The sequence below is a fragment of the Manacus vitellinus genome, unplaced genomic scaffold, assembly GCF_001715985.3.
Source record: "Manacus vitellinus isolate BGI_N305 unplaced genomic scaffold, ASM171598v3 scaffold_3_pilon, whole genome shotgun sequence".
In the NCBI taxonomy this organism is placed as follows: domain Eukaryota; kingdom Metazoa; phylum Chordata; class Aves; order Passeriformes; family Pipridae; genus Manacus; species Manacus vitellinus.
Window position 1 is genome coordinate 9,666,262 of NW_021940535.1, and position 16,545 is coordinate 9,682,806.

At 38.5% G+C, this 16,545-nt stretch overlaps 1 protein-coding gene across 2 annotated transcripts; it reads left to right on the forward strand.

The window, feature by feature from the left end:
* Positions 1–43: 43 nt before the first annotated feature.
* Positions 44–15,534, forward strand: LZTFL1 (leucine zipper transcription factor like 1). 2 transcript variants are annotated; one of them, XM_018075905.2, is made up of 11 exons: positions 44–176; positions 1,415–1,564; positions 6,754–6,878; positions 7,347–7,541; positions 8,065–8,125; positions 8,966–9,034; positions 10,381–10,446; positions 10,566–10,643; positions 13,222–13,395; positions 13,884–13,987; positions 14,558–15,534. In XM_018075905.2, the coding sequence occupies exons 3-11, from the start codon at positions 6,802–6,804 to the stop codon at positions 14,574–14,576; spliced, it is 843 nt and encodes a 280-aa protein (XP_017931394.2). In that variant the 5' UTR covers positions 44–176; positions 1,415–1,564; positions 6,754–6,801; the 3' UTR covers positions 14,577–15,534. The 2 variants fall into 2 exon arrangements, with proteins under 2 accessions (XP_017931394.2, XP_008919149.2); XM_008920901.3 differs by lacking the exon at positions 1,415–1,564 and having other exon boundaries at positions 47–176.
* Positions 15,535–16,545: the final 1,011 nt, after the last annotated feature.

The window sequence follows — 16,545 nt, forward strand, 5'->3', positions numbered from 1 at the left end:
CCGTCCCTCACCGTCCTCCGCCCGTCCCTCACCGCCCCTCCGGCGTGGGGTCACGGAGTCACTGAATTAGTTGGGTCGGAAAGGACCTTCGAGATCGGCGAGGCCAACCTGTAGGCCGTGCAGGTTAATGGCAGCCTAAAGCGGAGTCTGGGATTGTTTCAGTACAGTTTAGTCAGGTTGGTTGCTGAAGGTTAAAAATGAGAAAAAAATCAAGGCTTCTTCTCTTAGCACTGTCTTGCTGCTAATCCTCTGAGAAAACGAGGGTCGGGGGGGGAACCTCATCGCTCTCTACAGCTGTCTGAGAGGAGGTTGTGGTGAGGTGGGGGCCGGTCTCTTCTGCTGTTCCTGCAGTGAGAGGACAAGAGGAAATGGCCTTAAACCAAGACAGGCGAGATTCAAATTAAATGTTAGAAAAAGAATTTTCACTGTTAGGGTGGTCAGGCATTGGAACCCGTTGCCCAAGGAGGTGGTGGAGTCACCCTCCCTGGAGGTGTTTACGAGGTGTCTGGATCAGGCTCTGGGTGATGTGGTTTAGTGGTTATGGGGTTACAGTGGTGATGCTGGGTGGATGGTTGGACTGGATGATCTCTTACAACATTTACGATTCTGTGATTCTCTAAACGTGTTAGGAGACCCTAGAAAGAAGACAGTTCAAAGAATTGTGCAAGAGCACAGACAAATTTAGTGTAAGAGAAAAAAAATTAAAAAATCTGTATGTTACGGCACTCAGACCATGCTCCCTCTTTAATCTTTGTTATGATTCAATTCTGTCTGCTTGAATCAACAGCATTTGGCAGAGGCTCTATTCTTAATAATTAAGATTCTCTGTGGAAATTGGAGGAAGATAATCTTTTTGAAAGAACTATAAAAGAATAGTGCTTAAAGAAAATCTCATCACTAGCATGGTACCCAGAGGCTTGAATTGTAACAATAAAGCATGTAATTACATATTGTTTCACAGCTCCAACAGAAGTGCTGTTACAGAAAAACTATACTGCAGGGAACACAGGAGAAGCTACGAGGAACAATCCTAGCAAGGGAATGATTTCTTACTAGTTTTAGCCTGTAACTGACTGTTTAGTATAATTTCAAAAAAAGAAAAATGTATGCAATATTGGCCGCATTATCTCCTGCAGTAATGAGATATCCCCAAAAAGATACATAGGAGTGTTTACGGTTCATTCTCAATTCATTCAGGAAAGTGCAGTGTGGCATCACTGTTACTGATATGGATTATGCATTACAGAGGCATCTCAGTGATACTACAGGATAATGGCTTCTCTGAGTAGATTACTAGAATTTTTTTTTTACTTGAAATTCTCTTTCCTGCTAAAGCAATAGAAATGTTAAACTGACAACATCAGTCTGGTCTAGGAAAACTAACTAGTTGACATCATCTATGTTGTTTTCACAGCTCACATTGTGTGTATTTATGAGGAAGAAAGGAAAGTGAGAGCTGCTATGAAACAGAAGCTTTTGGAAAACTCTCAGTCAGAATTTTCCTGAAGGAATTTTCTTTCTCTGTGCATAGCTAACAAATAGCAATGAAAACTCAGCCCTACAGGTCTTCTGTTACTTATAGGTAATATTTTGCTTAAGAAGCACCAGCTGTGGTGTCATTACAGTAGTAATCATAATTTGTTAATCATTCTTCAATGCATACCAGTAATGCAAAGTTCTCAACTTGGCTTATGTGCAGTGATATTTGTAGAGATGGATAAGCCTTTCCTTGGCAGTATGATAGTTTATGTCTGGAAGTACCACCAGACATAAGCAGTGCCCATGGTAGCTGATAGCTCTGATTTGTTAGGTATAGCCCGGCTTTCTAAAGAACAAAACTGTGAATTTGTGGAGACAAGCATGTCCTTGGATTTCTGTTGAAGAAAAGCATAAATTAAACCTTGGCATGGATTTGAGGTTTGAAAAATAATTTATTCTAGATGGTAATCTCACTTGGTGTTTGCAGTAGATTGTTTTTTAAGCTCTTATCCCAAATTTTAGAAAAACCGATTTCTGTGCAGTAAGGTTCATAACAGTGGTTGGGATTATGATCTCTCACTTGGAAACTCCTGTAAAAGAAATACAAAAGAGAAAAGACTACAAAACAATTGGTTGGACATAAATTTAATGAACGTCCCACAACATTAAAAATGGGAAAACATTTTACAAAGACAAAAATTTTCGATTATGTGAAATATGCTCACACATCATGCAGAAATGAACCGCACACCAGTGACACGGAGGTGTTCTCAGGGAAGGGAGCGTGTTCCTGCAGCATTCCAGCCTGGTGCCTCAGAAACTTGCCATGTACTAGCAGCAGTACAGTCTGCAAGGACACTCGAGTGACTGACTTTTCTCCCTGCTCTTGCAGCATTTGGACAAGTGGTTCTTTGAGTTATTCACGCTGTTCGCAGGCTGAAATTCATTTTTTGTGAACTTCTCACCAGTTGGGATATGATCAACTGTTTCAAGGTTATTAGTTAGAAGATGGGTCTCTTCTTGCATGTCAGGTTTTGTGGAACTTCTCTCTCATCCTGCTTTGTTCCATCTGGAATGCAGTTTTAGTGCTCTTTGAAAGCCTTGTGGATGCTGTAATTCCCCTAGAAAGTAAAATAATCTTTTCTTTTTTTTTTAAGTCAACAAGACCAAAATGTTATTTGAGTTGTGCATTTAGTTGCATTAGGTCACCATGACGTAGGCGGAGATCCAAACAGGCTTCCCCAAGGAAGTAATGCATTTGATTCAGTGGGGATGATGCTGTCATTCTCATGGGATTGATAGAACTCTCAACCGTGCAGGCAAAAAAGTGGAGGTTAGATTGTTAGGGAGGTTTGCAGGCACAAATGCAATGTATCTTCTCCTGCAACTTTGAAAAGGCTTAAATTTGGATGACTGAAACACTGGTCTTGGATCTTGACTCATCTTCCCACACAAATACTCTATGACTCCTTTTTCTGCATAGCTTGCTGAGGAACCTGAAGAAGTGCTGCTGCCAGCACATACTGTGTGATGGAACATGGGACAAAGAGGTGCAAGCTAACAAGGCATAGCACAGCTCCTGCTGTGTCTTTCAGTCCACCTTCAACAACTCTAATGCTGCCTACACTCGGGAACAGCCTTTTGTGCATATGGTCTGTCTTTCTACAGTCCCTTGATTGCCACAGGGATGTCCTTTTCAATTCTGAGGCCAGACCTGGATGCCCTTCCCTTGGGAGTCACGTGGTCTAGGGCCTCCTGCAAACATGTCCTGAGTCTCCTGTGTTGAATGTAGGCTGCACCTGTGACTTGTGGTGTTTGCTGAGGACAGACTTGGAAGGAGTCAGGCCTGTCTGTCTCAAGAGCTGATCCAGGCTGCTCGATTTTGATGGAAGTCGTGTCAGTTGCTCCTGATTGTATCTGAAGTAAATAGAAATCAGGTTAGATTTGCCACTAATACAGCTGCCTACTCAAAATCTTCTGTTAATCCTAAATTAGTCACTGCTGCTTTTAGGGCCATTAGTTAATGAAAATGTACTGAAGGCTGTAGTCAGTAAGACAAATATAATGTTGGGTAATGCCAATTGCATTCAAACGGTATGAAAATGGATCCCATTTTTTCCTCTTAAATTGTGGAAGAAGGGCAGTTTTCCCCTGGGGCCACTCTGCTCCAGAAAGTGTGTGGATGGAAACAGCTGCCCAGGTACAGCAGCGCTCCTGCCTGTGTATGTTCCAAACTGCTTTTTTCCAGCTTGCTGCTTCTCGATCTGTCAGTCATTTACCTGCAACTCATCTGTGAGTGAACGAGGGCTATTTTGTGCTAGCCCAGGTTGCTGAATGGAGTTTTCTATTCTGTCTCTGAGTGCAATAAAGCAAGGCAAGCGCTAGAAAAGACGGAAGTGGAAGAACATGAAAATAAATTAGTAAAATAAATGATGCAGTAGTTGGGATTTCGTTGCTCTAAGCAAGTGAGATATGAGGTGGCAGATAAAGAGAAACAAAAAGCCCACAAATAAATCCCCCTAAACCAAACCAAAAAGCCCTAATGTTTTTCCTTATGTACAGAGCAAACTTGATAGGAAGTTCCTTGAGGTGTGCCAAGACTGTCTGTTTAGTGTGTTCCCTTGTTTGCTGTGAGCCCTGGGCTCCAGTAACCTGTACTGGATACCTGCCAGTCCGCTCCATGGCTCCACGTGCAAGCAAACCAAATAGGGCTGTTGATTAGAAAACAACGTGTAAAAAAATAGTTGACACCATGGCTGTGGGATTAAAGAACTTAAAACCAGAGGAGTCAGGAGTTTAAAGTCAGTGTTAGAGAGTTTTATTTTTTGCGAAACTTTGCTGACACCATCTGTGGGAATGTTCAGTGCTAGGTTGGATGGGGCTGAGAGTAACCGGGGCTAGTGAGAGGTGTCCCTGCCCAGGGGCGCTTGGGACTGGATGATCTTTAAAGTCCCTTAAAACCCAAACTGTTCTGGGCTGTCCTGCCGACTTTAGCGGGATTAATTCCATGCTAATGCTTTGCAAAAATCCGTGTTTAGCAAAGAAGCCTTTGGGAAAAAAAAAATCTTAGGTGGTGTAAATAAACGTGGAATATTGCCCGTCACGACCCGAGCACATCCCAAATCCAAACGCCAAGGAAAACACCCCAGCTCCTTTATTTGCCGGGAATCGCCGCGCGGGTCACGTGGCGCGCCACCGCAATCGGCGGCCGCCGAAGGCCGCTTCGCGAGGTTTCGGTCTCCATTGGGAACGCCTGCCCGAACCGTGCGGAGCGCCGTCAGAGCCGCCGCCCATGCGTGAGTACGGTTACGGGCTGCCGCGCCCCCGGCATTCCCTGCTCATCCAAGCTAAACCTGCGGCGGCGGGCGGCCCGTACACATGCGGGAGCGCTCCAGGGGGCTGCGGCCGCCGCGCGCCCTCCCGGGCATTCCGTGACATCCCTGCGGAGACTCCTGGGGCTCGAGTTTTTTTTGCGGGATGAGGTGCCCCGGTGGCTTAACCGCGTATCGGCGTGGCTGACTTGGAGATCACGAGTGGCCTGTGCTTATGTGTCTGTTTACTCGTTTAAGTTCCTTTCTGTCTGTAATAAATAAAAGCTCTTCACCTAAAAAAAACCCCAGCAACGAGAACATTAACTTAGCTTTCCCTATGATCCCTCAATTCCAAGGTGTAGGACTTTGTGGGCGACATCGGGCTTGCAGCCACACTGTGAGAGCTGGTTTTATTTACTGCTGTTGCTGCTTCCTCGGCCTTTAATTCCCGGGCAGTCGAGATCTGTGCTCAGATTACTGGCTGTCCATCCAGGTATCCCAGTACTGCGTTGTCACTGGAGCTCACCTGCACAGGTGGATTACTGAGGACAGGGGGATCAGGTTAACTGTTTTGTGTGACTTCCTACATTTCTGTCCTTCCCCAGCACCAGCCATACTGACCAAGTACACCGAAGTGAAGCAGACTCGCCTTTGGTTGCGTCAGCTCTCCAGGGAATGAGGGGATAAACTCCCATTCGCGCCCCGTTGTACCTCCTTGTGACTTGTGCTACCTGCATGGGCAATGGTTATTCCAATGTAATTGGCCATACCAACAGTCCTTCCTTGGAAATTGAGGCACGTGTAGAAGGGCTAGTCAGCCACAGCTGAAATTGCTTTCTTTTTAATTTGCCCTGGGAGTATTTGTTTCTGGGCAACAGGCTGTTGAGAAACAAATTCAGATTATCACCTAAGATCTCCTTCTATATAAAAAGGAGCACAACCAGCAGGTAAAGGGAAGTCATTCCCCTCTCTATTCTGCTGTTGTGAAACCCCACCCAGAGCACTGTGTACAGTTCTGGTGCCCCCAACATAAGCAGGACACGGAACTGTTGTAGCAAGTTGTGCAGAGGGCCACAAAGTTGACAAGAAGACTTGAACACATCCCCTACAAAGACAGGCTGAGAAAGTGTGAGCTGTTCAGTCTGGAGAAGAGAATGTTGTATGGAAACCTCACAGCAACCTTCCAGTATCTGAAGGGGGCCTACACGGAAGCTGGAGAGGGTGTCTTCATCAGGAACTGTAGTGGAGTGGCTTCAAACTGAGAGTAGGTTTAGATTAGATACGTGGAAGAATTTATTTTCTGTGAGGGTGGTGAGGCACTGGAACAGTTTGCCCAGAGAAGTTGTGGGTGTCCCATCCCTGGGAGTGTTCAAGGCCAGGCTGGATGGGGCTCTGAGCAACCTGGTCTAGCGGAAGGTGTCCCTGCCCATGGCAGGGGGATTTGGAACTAGATGATCTTTAAGGTCCCTTCCCAACAGAAACCATTCTATGATTCTGTAATTATATGAAAAGTTTCTACAAATAAACTAACAAAGAAACGTAGCATACTTTCCTGTGGTTTTGTTTTGGGGTTTTTTTGGTAGTACGTCTATGAAAGATACATCATTCAGCTACATTATACATATGTACATGTAGTACAAAGACAAACTTATCCAAGAGCTTCCTCCATGGTCCTTCTGATTCTGATACTCTGATTGCTTCTGTTTTAGATTTTCTGTGACTTTTTTGAGGCTACTAGTTACTTGAGCTCTTACTTCCAAGCACTGGTGGTTTTAAAGGGAGAGCACTTACGCGAGGTGTATGGGGATTACACATATGAAAATACAGTTATTTTTTAACGTGCTAGTGAACATGATAACCCTGTGAAAGCAATCACAGAAACTAGTCAGAAGGCAATACTAGTCAGCAAAACTTATGCTCCTTTTTGCTTAGTGTATGTTTGTGCTTTTATCCTCACCTGCAGGCAGAGCTGGGCCTTAATGAGCACCACCAGAACGAAGTGATCAGCTACATGCGCTTCGCTCGCTTCAAGCGTGGCCTGTGTCTCAAAACAGTGGATTCTTGTTTTCAGGACCTTAAGGACAGCAGGTACTGTGTGGGGTGGTTCTGAGCAAGAATAAACCAAATATGCTAGCAGCAGTGGTGCATTTGAACACTTCATGGGGCAATTTTTCTCCATTTCAATTTGTATGTTCTTACTGGGGAAGAACCAATAATTTTCTGAAAGTTACAAGTCAAGTACTTTTAGAACTAAGTTGTTCACGTTCTTAGGAATTAACACAGATATTGATAACATGATATTGCTTTATATCTTGCTTCTGATGTCTAAATTTAATGCAAGGGTAGCTGAATTAGTGTTTGTGATTGTGATGATTTAAAGAGAAAATTCAAACACAATAACCAGTTAGTAGTCCTGTGGTCATCTAATAACTACTGACAGTGGATGTTTTTAGAAGGATCTTACATTATGTGAGTGGTACCTGTGTACTGAGATCTCATAAATATGGAAAATTGTTACCTTTATTATATGTGACTCATATTAACTACTCTGTTTAGGCTTGTTGAAGAGACCTTCACAGTTGATGAGGTGATAGACATGCTGGATGGACTGCAGAGTGTTGTACACAGTGAAGTGGAGTCGGAGCTCATAAATACAACTTACACCAACGTTTTGCTTCTGCGGCAGCTCTTTTCACAGGCTGAGAAATGGTACCTTAAGTTACAGACAGACGTCTCTGACTTGGAGAATCGGTAACATCTATTGGACTGTACAGAGTGCCTTTCAATAATAAGAAAGCTGCAAAGTGTTGACTATTTGCATTCTTTTCCTAACCATTGGAATCTGTTCTTTTACTGTCGTATCAGTGAGAGTTTCAAGGCTTCCATCTGTAAAGTAGCAAGACACAAAAATAATTTCAAACTTGTCAGCAAGATGTTTTTAATGGTAATATTCTTACTGGAATTAAGGGCAGGTAAGGGGAGGTGATTGGATTTGAATAAAAAAACTTTTGTCTGGTTTGATTAGATTTTAATCAAGGATGAATCAAGAATTTTACAGTTCTAATGCATATACCATACCATTGCATGACATGATTTGTTGTGTTTGTGGTATTCGCTTAGGACTTCATTCTGTACTTCTAAAAAGAATATTACATGCCATAAAAAGCATAGCATCAGCCTGGCAAAATGTGTTCCATAGCATAGCTCTTAGTAAATGAATGCTTTCCTTTATTTTTCTGCAGTAAATGAATGCCTCTTTATTTTTCTTTTCAAGAGAATTATTGGAACAAGTTGCTGAATTTGAAAAGTCAGAATTTACATCTTCAAACAAAAAGGTAGAGTTTTATTTTAATCAAATACTAATCAAATGTCACGTGGAGTTGCGACAGATGTTTAAAATGCCTAGTACTGACTCGGTGCTTAAGGGAGAAAAGCAAAACCAAAACACCACCCTTTTTCTCAAAACAGTCTCTGAAAGTCTCCAAAAAGTCACATTTGAAGTTTGGCACCAAGGCTCACTCTGAATTGCCTTGGCTGTTTCCAGAGTGCAGGTCCTGCACATCCAGGACATGCCTCGTATACCTCACCCCAAGGTCAGCCAGACCAGGGATGTGTTAAAGCATCTGCTCCTGGGTTCCCTTCCCCTGGCAGCTGGGGTAAGATTGGGACATTTGTGTCCTGTTTTGGCGTCATAGCTGAAAACATTGCACAGTACAGATATCACTTTAGCTTATCTTGCATGGTTGTGGCTGCATCTTATTTGGTTTGTAGTGTAAAGGTGTATTTAGTTAATATATATTATTTTTGATACTTAAAAGGAGAAAATTTGTATCGTTGTAAATATTTTTTACTATTATAGTCACTTAAATATTTTTTTCTGTTTTCCATATTCCTTTGTCTTTTGGTTGCTGCAGCATTGTTAGTCTGTAAAATCAAATTTAGAATCCTTCTATGTCTCTGTGCAGTACTTTTGTTTAACTTAAGCTCAAAGTGAAGTATATAACTTAGGAGCCAAGAAACCAGTAAAAAATGAACTTGAAATGAAAGGTCATTCATTTACTTTACAAAAGAAAGCTGAACTGACTGTCAATAATTATTTTACGGACTATAGGAGTACCTTTCTCCCTCCCAGAGATCTGTATAATTTAATTTTTTCACCTTTATTATTTCTTTAGCCCACTGCAGATCCCGTTAAACCAAAACTGGCTCCATTAACTGAAGGTGGGACAGAGCTGCTAAACAAGGTAAGAACTTGTCTGTTCATGCAGTTGTGGTCAATGACCATATTTCTGTAATGGTCTGTCACTATATAGACATCATGGTAATATATCCCAGAATGTAAAGGAAAATGCTAGTGAATTAATAAATGTTGTAAAACATCTGACATGTAATGTGTGGTTATGGTCTCTAACATGTATTGCAATACTGAGCCTTCCTTTGCAAAGACATTTTGGGCTTTGAAATTGTTTATTTTTTCATTTAATGGAATTAGTAAATTAGTAAATTAGTTCCATGCAGCTAGCTGGCTTTTCAACAAGGAAGTAAATTAAAATATGTTGCTGGCTGAAATTATTAGGTTATTGAACATTTTCTGTATCCCTTGCAGACAATCTTATTGCATCCATTCTTTTTTTTTTTTTGGTAAGTTGGCTAAATTCATCCTGAAGAAACAGGCACTTAGAGAATTTGGAATTTACTGACTTTAAAAATGTCTGATTTCTCACTTCTAAACATTTTCAGAATTAGGAAACAGTTTCTAGTAGTTAATGTTATGAATGGGTTGAACTCACTTAGTTCAACTGAACTTTTCTAAAATGCCACACTTCTTACAGTACACTTTTAAGTTATGGGCAGTCAAGATAATTAGCAAGGAGCTGTGTTTTCTGTCTTTTGGCCTGCACTGCCAAAATGATGTGTCAAATACAGCGTCTGAATCAAATTGTTTTTACTCATTACGATAATTAAAGCATTCAAGAATTCAGGCTTCTATTTTACTTGTAGATCAATGTAGTTCTCTATCAAAAATAATTTCAAAATCTGTTTCATAACAGTTTTTGTTGAATATTTACATCTGATGTCTTTTTCTCTTTTTTTTTCCCCAAATAATTCAAATGGTAAATTTAGCCTGATAAAACATGGTTATTTCCTGTGGCAGAGAACATGATATTCAGTAACCTGGTATTTGTCTCCTTTGAACAGGAACTATGAATAAAGTTTTTGTTGGTTGAAAATACAAATGATGAGCAGCAATGAAATTTAGATCTCTGAACATACAATGTTTAATCATGTATCTTGATACTAAGAAGATGCTGAGCTCAATAATCTCAATTCGGTAAAGCATGTACCAGATTTGAGTGAATGGTCCTATACATTACAATAGAATTGAAGACTTAAATTGCTTGCTGGCTGAGGCAGAAAACAGAATAAAGCAATGAATTACTGATTTCTTATGGAGGCCATTTTTATAAGCATTTATAAGATCTTCTTTGCTTTTCTAAGTTATGAAGTGTATTTTCTTCCCTGAAACATTTGGAAAATTTGAAATAGCACAAGAGTGTTCACAGACTTTCTCTTGTTCATTAACCCAAAGACAGTTGCTCGTCTCCAAGAAGAAAATGAAAAATTGAAGACCAGACTCAAGACTATAGAAACACAGGTAAATTCACTGTAAGCTTGGGTACTTAATGCTGTTTACATATTTAAAAATATCTGAATAAGAATCCCGTGGTTATTATTCTTATGTTTCTGAGGTTTTGAATTTTCAATGTGTTGCAGGCTACAGCTGCCCTAGATGAGAAGTCCAAGCTAGAGAAGTCACTGAGGGATTTACAGATGATCCAAGGAGATCAGAAGGTAAATACAATTAAGATATCTCCCTCTGTTTAACACAACTGTTGCCAATACATCCAAAATGTTGTTCTGTATGGTGTGTTTCTTTTCGGGCAAATGCAAAAGTTCAAGTTAGTTTTGTTGTGTTCCTGCTGACATTGTCTGTTCCTGTTGGTCTTTCAGTCAGGAGATAATCCATAACATTAGTTGATGTTATGACATGTATTTTGTGTCACATAGACCATGATAAATTATTGTTAGAAAGTGTTATTCCAGGTACTGTCAGGAAGTAGTATTCCAAAATTCATATTCTCAGGGTTGATATTTGTATTAACAGACACAAATTTATGTCTGTTTCTTGATGTTTACTGATGAAAGAATGATGTCTAACCTGGTTTTACAGCAACAGTAAAACACTAATTTTTTCAAGCGTTTGTCACACCTAATGTTGACATGGACAAGCAGACTTGCTGCTTATATGATTTTATGTGGTTCTGCACATATCAGCACACTGTTAAAAATGGTTCATGATTTATTTTTACTACTTGAGATTCTTAATCTTTTTTATAAATGATTCAAACCCGGCGAGTTGCTGCTGCAGAAATAAAATGTAAGAAGCCTGAAGTCACGTTGACACAAATAAGTCTGTTCAGGTCACCTTAGTGTTTTTTCAAGTTTGTACCTTTATTTTGTCAATAATTAGAATTTTCTAAAGTTTATTCATGTGTGATTGTTTCTTAAATTTCAAACATTCTGTTCAGACTTGAAAGAAAATTATTACACTTTAATCCTATTATTTTGAGAAATTAACTTTAAAACTCCTCCAGTATTTACAGATTTGAAGTGAGGTTCAGTATCATAAAACATTTCTCTTTTAAGTTTCATATTTTAATCCTGATTTCTTTTTATTTTGCTTTCTAACTGGTTTATGGTATGTACTTGGCTCTCTCAATATGTTATAAATTTACTTAATAACTTTCAAAATCTGTATTCAATAATATTATTTAATAGGGAACTTGATTTATCAATCATGGCAAATATTTTCTTTCTCTGTTTTGTTAAGCCTTAAATTATTAAAGGTTTAAAATATTAAAGGGGTGTATTAAATCCTGGATAATACTGTTTGTAGTTTTAAAAGATTGGAACCAAATCTCATCCTGCTTTTCTTGTTAGAAATGAATTGGCCTCAGTGTCAGGGCTGCTGACTATCTTCAGCTTTCATGTCCTAATTTGCTCTCTGTAATCTGTCACTTTCTTCTCCAGCTTTTACATTTTCTATTTACAGGCATATATATGTTGTTGCAACTAGCTAGTGGATATAGTGCTGAAATGTTCTACACGATTTAAGCAATTACAGTATTATCAGTATTACTTGTTGGAGAAAATGTGGAATTTTTTGTGATTTCACTCCATATTTTTTAGGATGGATGTCATTAAAATCATATAAACCCAGTTACTCAATAAGCAGAAGTTTTTAAACTCTTTGGACAAATAAATGGCTGCCAAACCACAACAGTTCTTAAGGACCAACTCAGCACATTGATTTTGGTTTTTTTACTAATAGTTAATAGATGGCCCCACACATGAAGTTTGAGTCACAGTTTGGGAGTAACTGCTCCACTGGAACAATTTAACTTGAGGATTTAGAATTTTTGCATAATTGACTTATGTCCTCGTTTAGAAAAATGGTAACTGTCTATTCTGATCTGAAACACACAAAATGTAGTGCTTTTCAGCATTGCAGACTTGGATTCTGTCTCAAAATTCAAAATAAGCTTTTCTTGATAATAGTACAGGTACTATTATCAAGTGTGTTCCTGTTCTCAAATCTTACCTTCCATATAGAAGAAGGAACAGAGCTTCCTTAGTTTTAGTTTTTTGTTCTTTTTAAGGTGCTGCTGGTTCAGCCTCATCCTGAGTCATTATACTTCTGAGTTTGAAATTGAGCTTTCAAACCTGAGAGGGTTTTGCGTTTGTTTTTTTTCTTTTTTAATAAAAATCCATAGAACAGTTACATGATTATAATGTTTTGTTACCCGAAACTGAAGTCCAGAAGAGTTTGAGTTATTTCTTCTCACAAGAAAACAGGAAAGTTGCTTCATAAGCAACTGTGTAAGACATCTAAGAATAGTACAATATTCATACCTGACTGAGAGTATGAGCCTTAACACTTCCAGCCTTTCCTACCTCAACTACACTAAGGGCTTTTGAAATGCTTCAAAAATACATTGTAGTGTAGATATTCAGATCTTAAATGTTAATTTACTATTTCTGTATGGTAAATGACTTCTTATAATATGCTTTATCCTGTGGCTGCACCTAATTCCTAAAGAAGCAAAGTACAAAAACTTGAAATCTCAACTTGGCAGAAGACATTCCAAACATCTTTAAAATGTATTTATTAAAAATTTTTTACAGTTATAAATCAGCCACTGCAGTAACTTTTTTTTTAGTTAAAACACTAATTTAGGCTTTAAAGGAATAACATGGACATATTTATTAAAAATTAAGATGTACCTACTTTGTGTGGAATTTTGCACTTGAAATTTAAAATATTTCTTCTGTTGCATCTGACATATTTTAAATATTTCTTCCATTGAAGACTAATGCAAACCAGGATATCACTGAACTGGAGCATAAAGTGGCAGCTTTGAAATCCCAGTTTGAGAAGACTTTGAATGACACTACTGCAAACCAAAAATTCTTGGAAGAGGACTTGGTGACAACAAAACATGACTTGCTTAAGGTTCAGGATCAGCTATCTGCAGCTGAAAAGGTTAGCATTTTTTTTGTAGTGTAAAGATGTGATCCTTACTCACATTTTAACTGACTAGTAATTTAACAAGCACACACTACAGGATGCAGAGTTTACTAGGCCACACTGTTGCCTGTGTATTTTTGTTATTTCAGTGGAAAAGCGTGTTATAAGTAAAATAGCAAACCCACAACTAACTACATGATTATAACTAGACGAATACTTAAATATTGCCCATTTGTCTGCATAGAAAGTTTGAAATGAAAAATGTATTCCCAGCCTTGAGAAGACTTTTAGCCTAATTTCATTAGAAAATAAAGTTTGTGTTTCTCTGTCTGTCCCTGTAATCTCATTTGAATTTACCAGCTGACTTAATCTAAATTTGAATAAGTTACAGAAACTACTATTCTGAACCTTGAGGAGGAAAAGCAATAGTTTTTTTTTTTTTTAAATATTTTAGTTTGGTCTTCATAATATGTACATAATATGTTGATGTTGTTATTATGTAGGAACTGGAGAAGAAATTTCAGCAAACAGCTGCCTATCGCAACATGAAGGAGATTCTCACAAAGAAGAATGAACAGATAAAGGATCTGCGTAGAAGGCTTTCCAAGTAAGTGATGTCCTGTCTGTCCAAACAGGATCCTTGTTCTGCATCCACATTCTGTTCCCATTTTGTCTTGTAAACAGTCTATAAATTTTCCCTTAAAAAGAATTTTTAGTAGTCTATTCCCTGATTTTTGACAAGCCAGTCCTTTCAGTGGATGTTAAGGGAATAGGACTGATCTGTGCAAGAGCAGCTACCGTGTAGGAAGTAATGAGAGAATTTAATATGGAGAGGTTACAGGATATTCATCTGTGTGGTGGATAAGCCCTTGGGCACTACACAGAGAGATACAGATGGCACATATTCCAGATGCTTTGGCAATTGTTTGGATTTGTGGGTAGGTCATTCCTTCATTCTAATATTTGGTAAACTGGCCAGTTTTTAAAGGAGAAAATAGTCTAAAAAGTATATGCATTTCTCTGTGCCCTAAGTCATACAGTGATTCTTGACAGAAATGTGTCACTATTGAGTGCAATTTATTACTTGGGTTTCATTTTTTCTTTAGAGGCAAAATGACTCTAGGGTATTTTCTGCTCTGTTTTAATTATTTTTCTATTTATCTTTTTTAATCCTCAGATATGAATCAGAGGACTGAAATACCAAAAAACATCTGATGTATCGAAAGCTGCCATGGAACGAAAATGTAGACTGGTATTATATTTCAAAAATCTTTGGTTTGAATGGTATATTTTTTGCTTCTAATGATGAAAATAACTCTTTATTAATACTAATAACACGCTGAAACTCCTACCTTATTTCCTTGTAAACCTACAGTTTATAGGTATTAGTTTCTGCAGTCATGTTTTTAATTCTTAGCCATCAACATTTCTTGAGAAACAGCTAACAGGATCTTACTGAAGAACTGAGAACATTCCCTACAAATAAAGGAGTTTATTTTTGTTAAGAAAAGAAAAAAAGGGAAAAAAAAGAGCATTAGGGATTTTCATGTCTCTGAAGTGGAAATTCCAGTTGTTACTTTTGTGTAGTTAGTATACTTATGAAGTAGCATTATATGTAAAAATTACATCAATGAAAGTAAAAACCAGGAAGAAAAAAAAAGAAACTCACAGATTCTGTAATGTTACTTCACACTGGACTTGTCATACCTCAGCAAAATGTGGTCAGTGGCATTTTTCTGGAGGATGTTCAGGAGCTAGTGAAGTAAATATGCTTTATAGCTGAAGCTTTCAAATAAAGCCACTAATTGAAGTTATGCTTTTTAACTTGAATTGATTTGAAACAAATTTGAATATCAAAAGACAGATTCTGATTTTGCCAGTATTCTTAGCATTGAGATGATAATCTGAAAAATCATAGGAAAGTTAATGGAGAAACTTTTTTGAGAAATAAGTTATTTTAGATATTTTCATCTCCTTTCTTGATGTAACCTCATCAGAAAACAGCTTACTTCTCTCAAGTCTTCTACTTGTAATTCTTTTCCTTACATTTATTTGTCAGCCTGTTGTTAGTGCATTCTACTTGTTCATCTGTCCCTGTTCATGTGTATGTTGTATTTTACTCCAAATAAAACTATTCTGTTTTCAAACATTTAATCTTTAAGGAGCTGGGTTTTTTAATAGAAATGTTTTCTATAGCCATTTTTTTAATATCTGTAGGGATGGGTGGCAGATCAGCAAAGAATCTTGCTAGAAATTAGAACATGTAAATTGCAGAATGGTGCTCAAAGATACACCACATCAAGCAGCTGTAAAACAGTGTAGCAGTGGCAGGGCTGGGAAGTGGCCGGGGTGGTTGTGTTACAGAAACTGGCATTTAACAGTGCTTGTCTCAGGAGCTGCTTGAACTGAAATGGATCGTTTTTCTTCATTCTTTCTCAGACAAGCAAGGCTGTTAAAATTGTTCAAGCAATGATGCCCCGTTCAAGTCTGCCATACACTTGCAGTCTAAGTTCTCTTGTTTCCTCCAAGTTTAAGTTCTCATGTTTTATATAAGTTCTCTTGTCCTTTTCCCCCCACCGGTTAAGCAAGATTGCTTTGGGAAAATGTCCTGTGTCTGTAGCATGATATTATTGCTGTAGCACAATAGTAGGGCATTATGGGGTGACCTACTCTTCATGCAGTGGCAATTAAGTTAATGAAAGGTATTATTTTGCCCCTTGTACAGTCATCTAAAAGGTTAAGTTCTTAATAGGGATGTACCAAAGAGCTTTCTGGCTTGTGTTTGCTCAGAGCAACAGGAGTACTTTTCTGGGTGAATATTGTGGGTTTTTTCTTTGTAATAACACTCATTTTTAATGAGATCACTTACTATTTCTAAAAGAGCAGGTAAAAGATGAAGAAAAACAGAGATTCTTCTGCTGCGCTTCTTTTCTGATAGATCTTTGACTGATGATTTAGCTAGAATATTGGTTCTGTGATAGGCATTCATTATCTGCTTAGAAACAATCTCAAAAAGAAAGTAGACTGTCGACTCCAGTATATGGCTAGGTCTCAATGAAATAAGTTGCCTGTAGAAAAGCATTGTTACAGACATTGTTATCTCCTCAAACAAGGCAAATCTTGTGGAGAGCTGTGCAGTGCAAAATTGAAACACCGACTTCGATT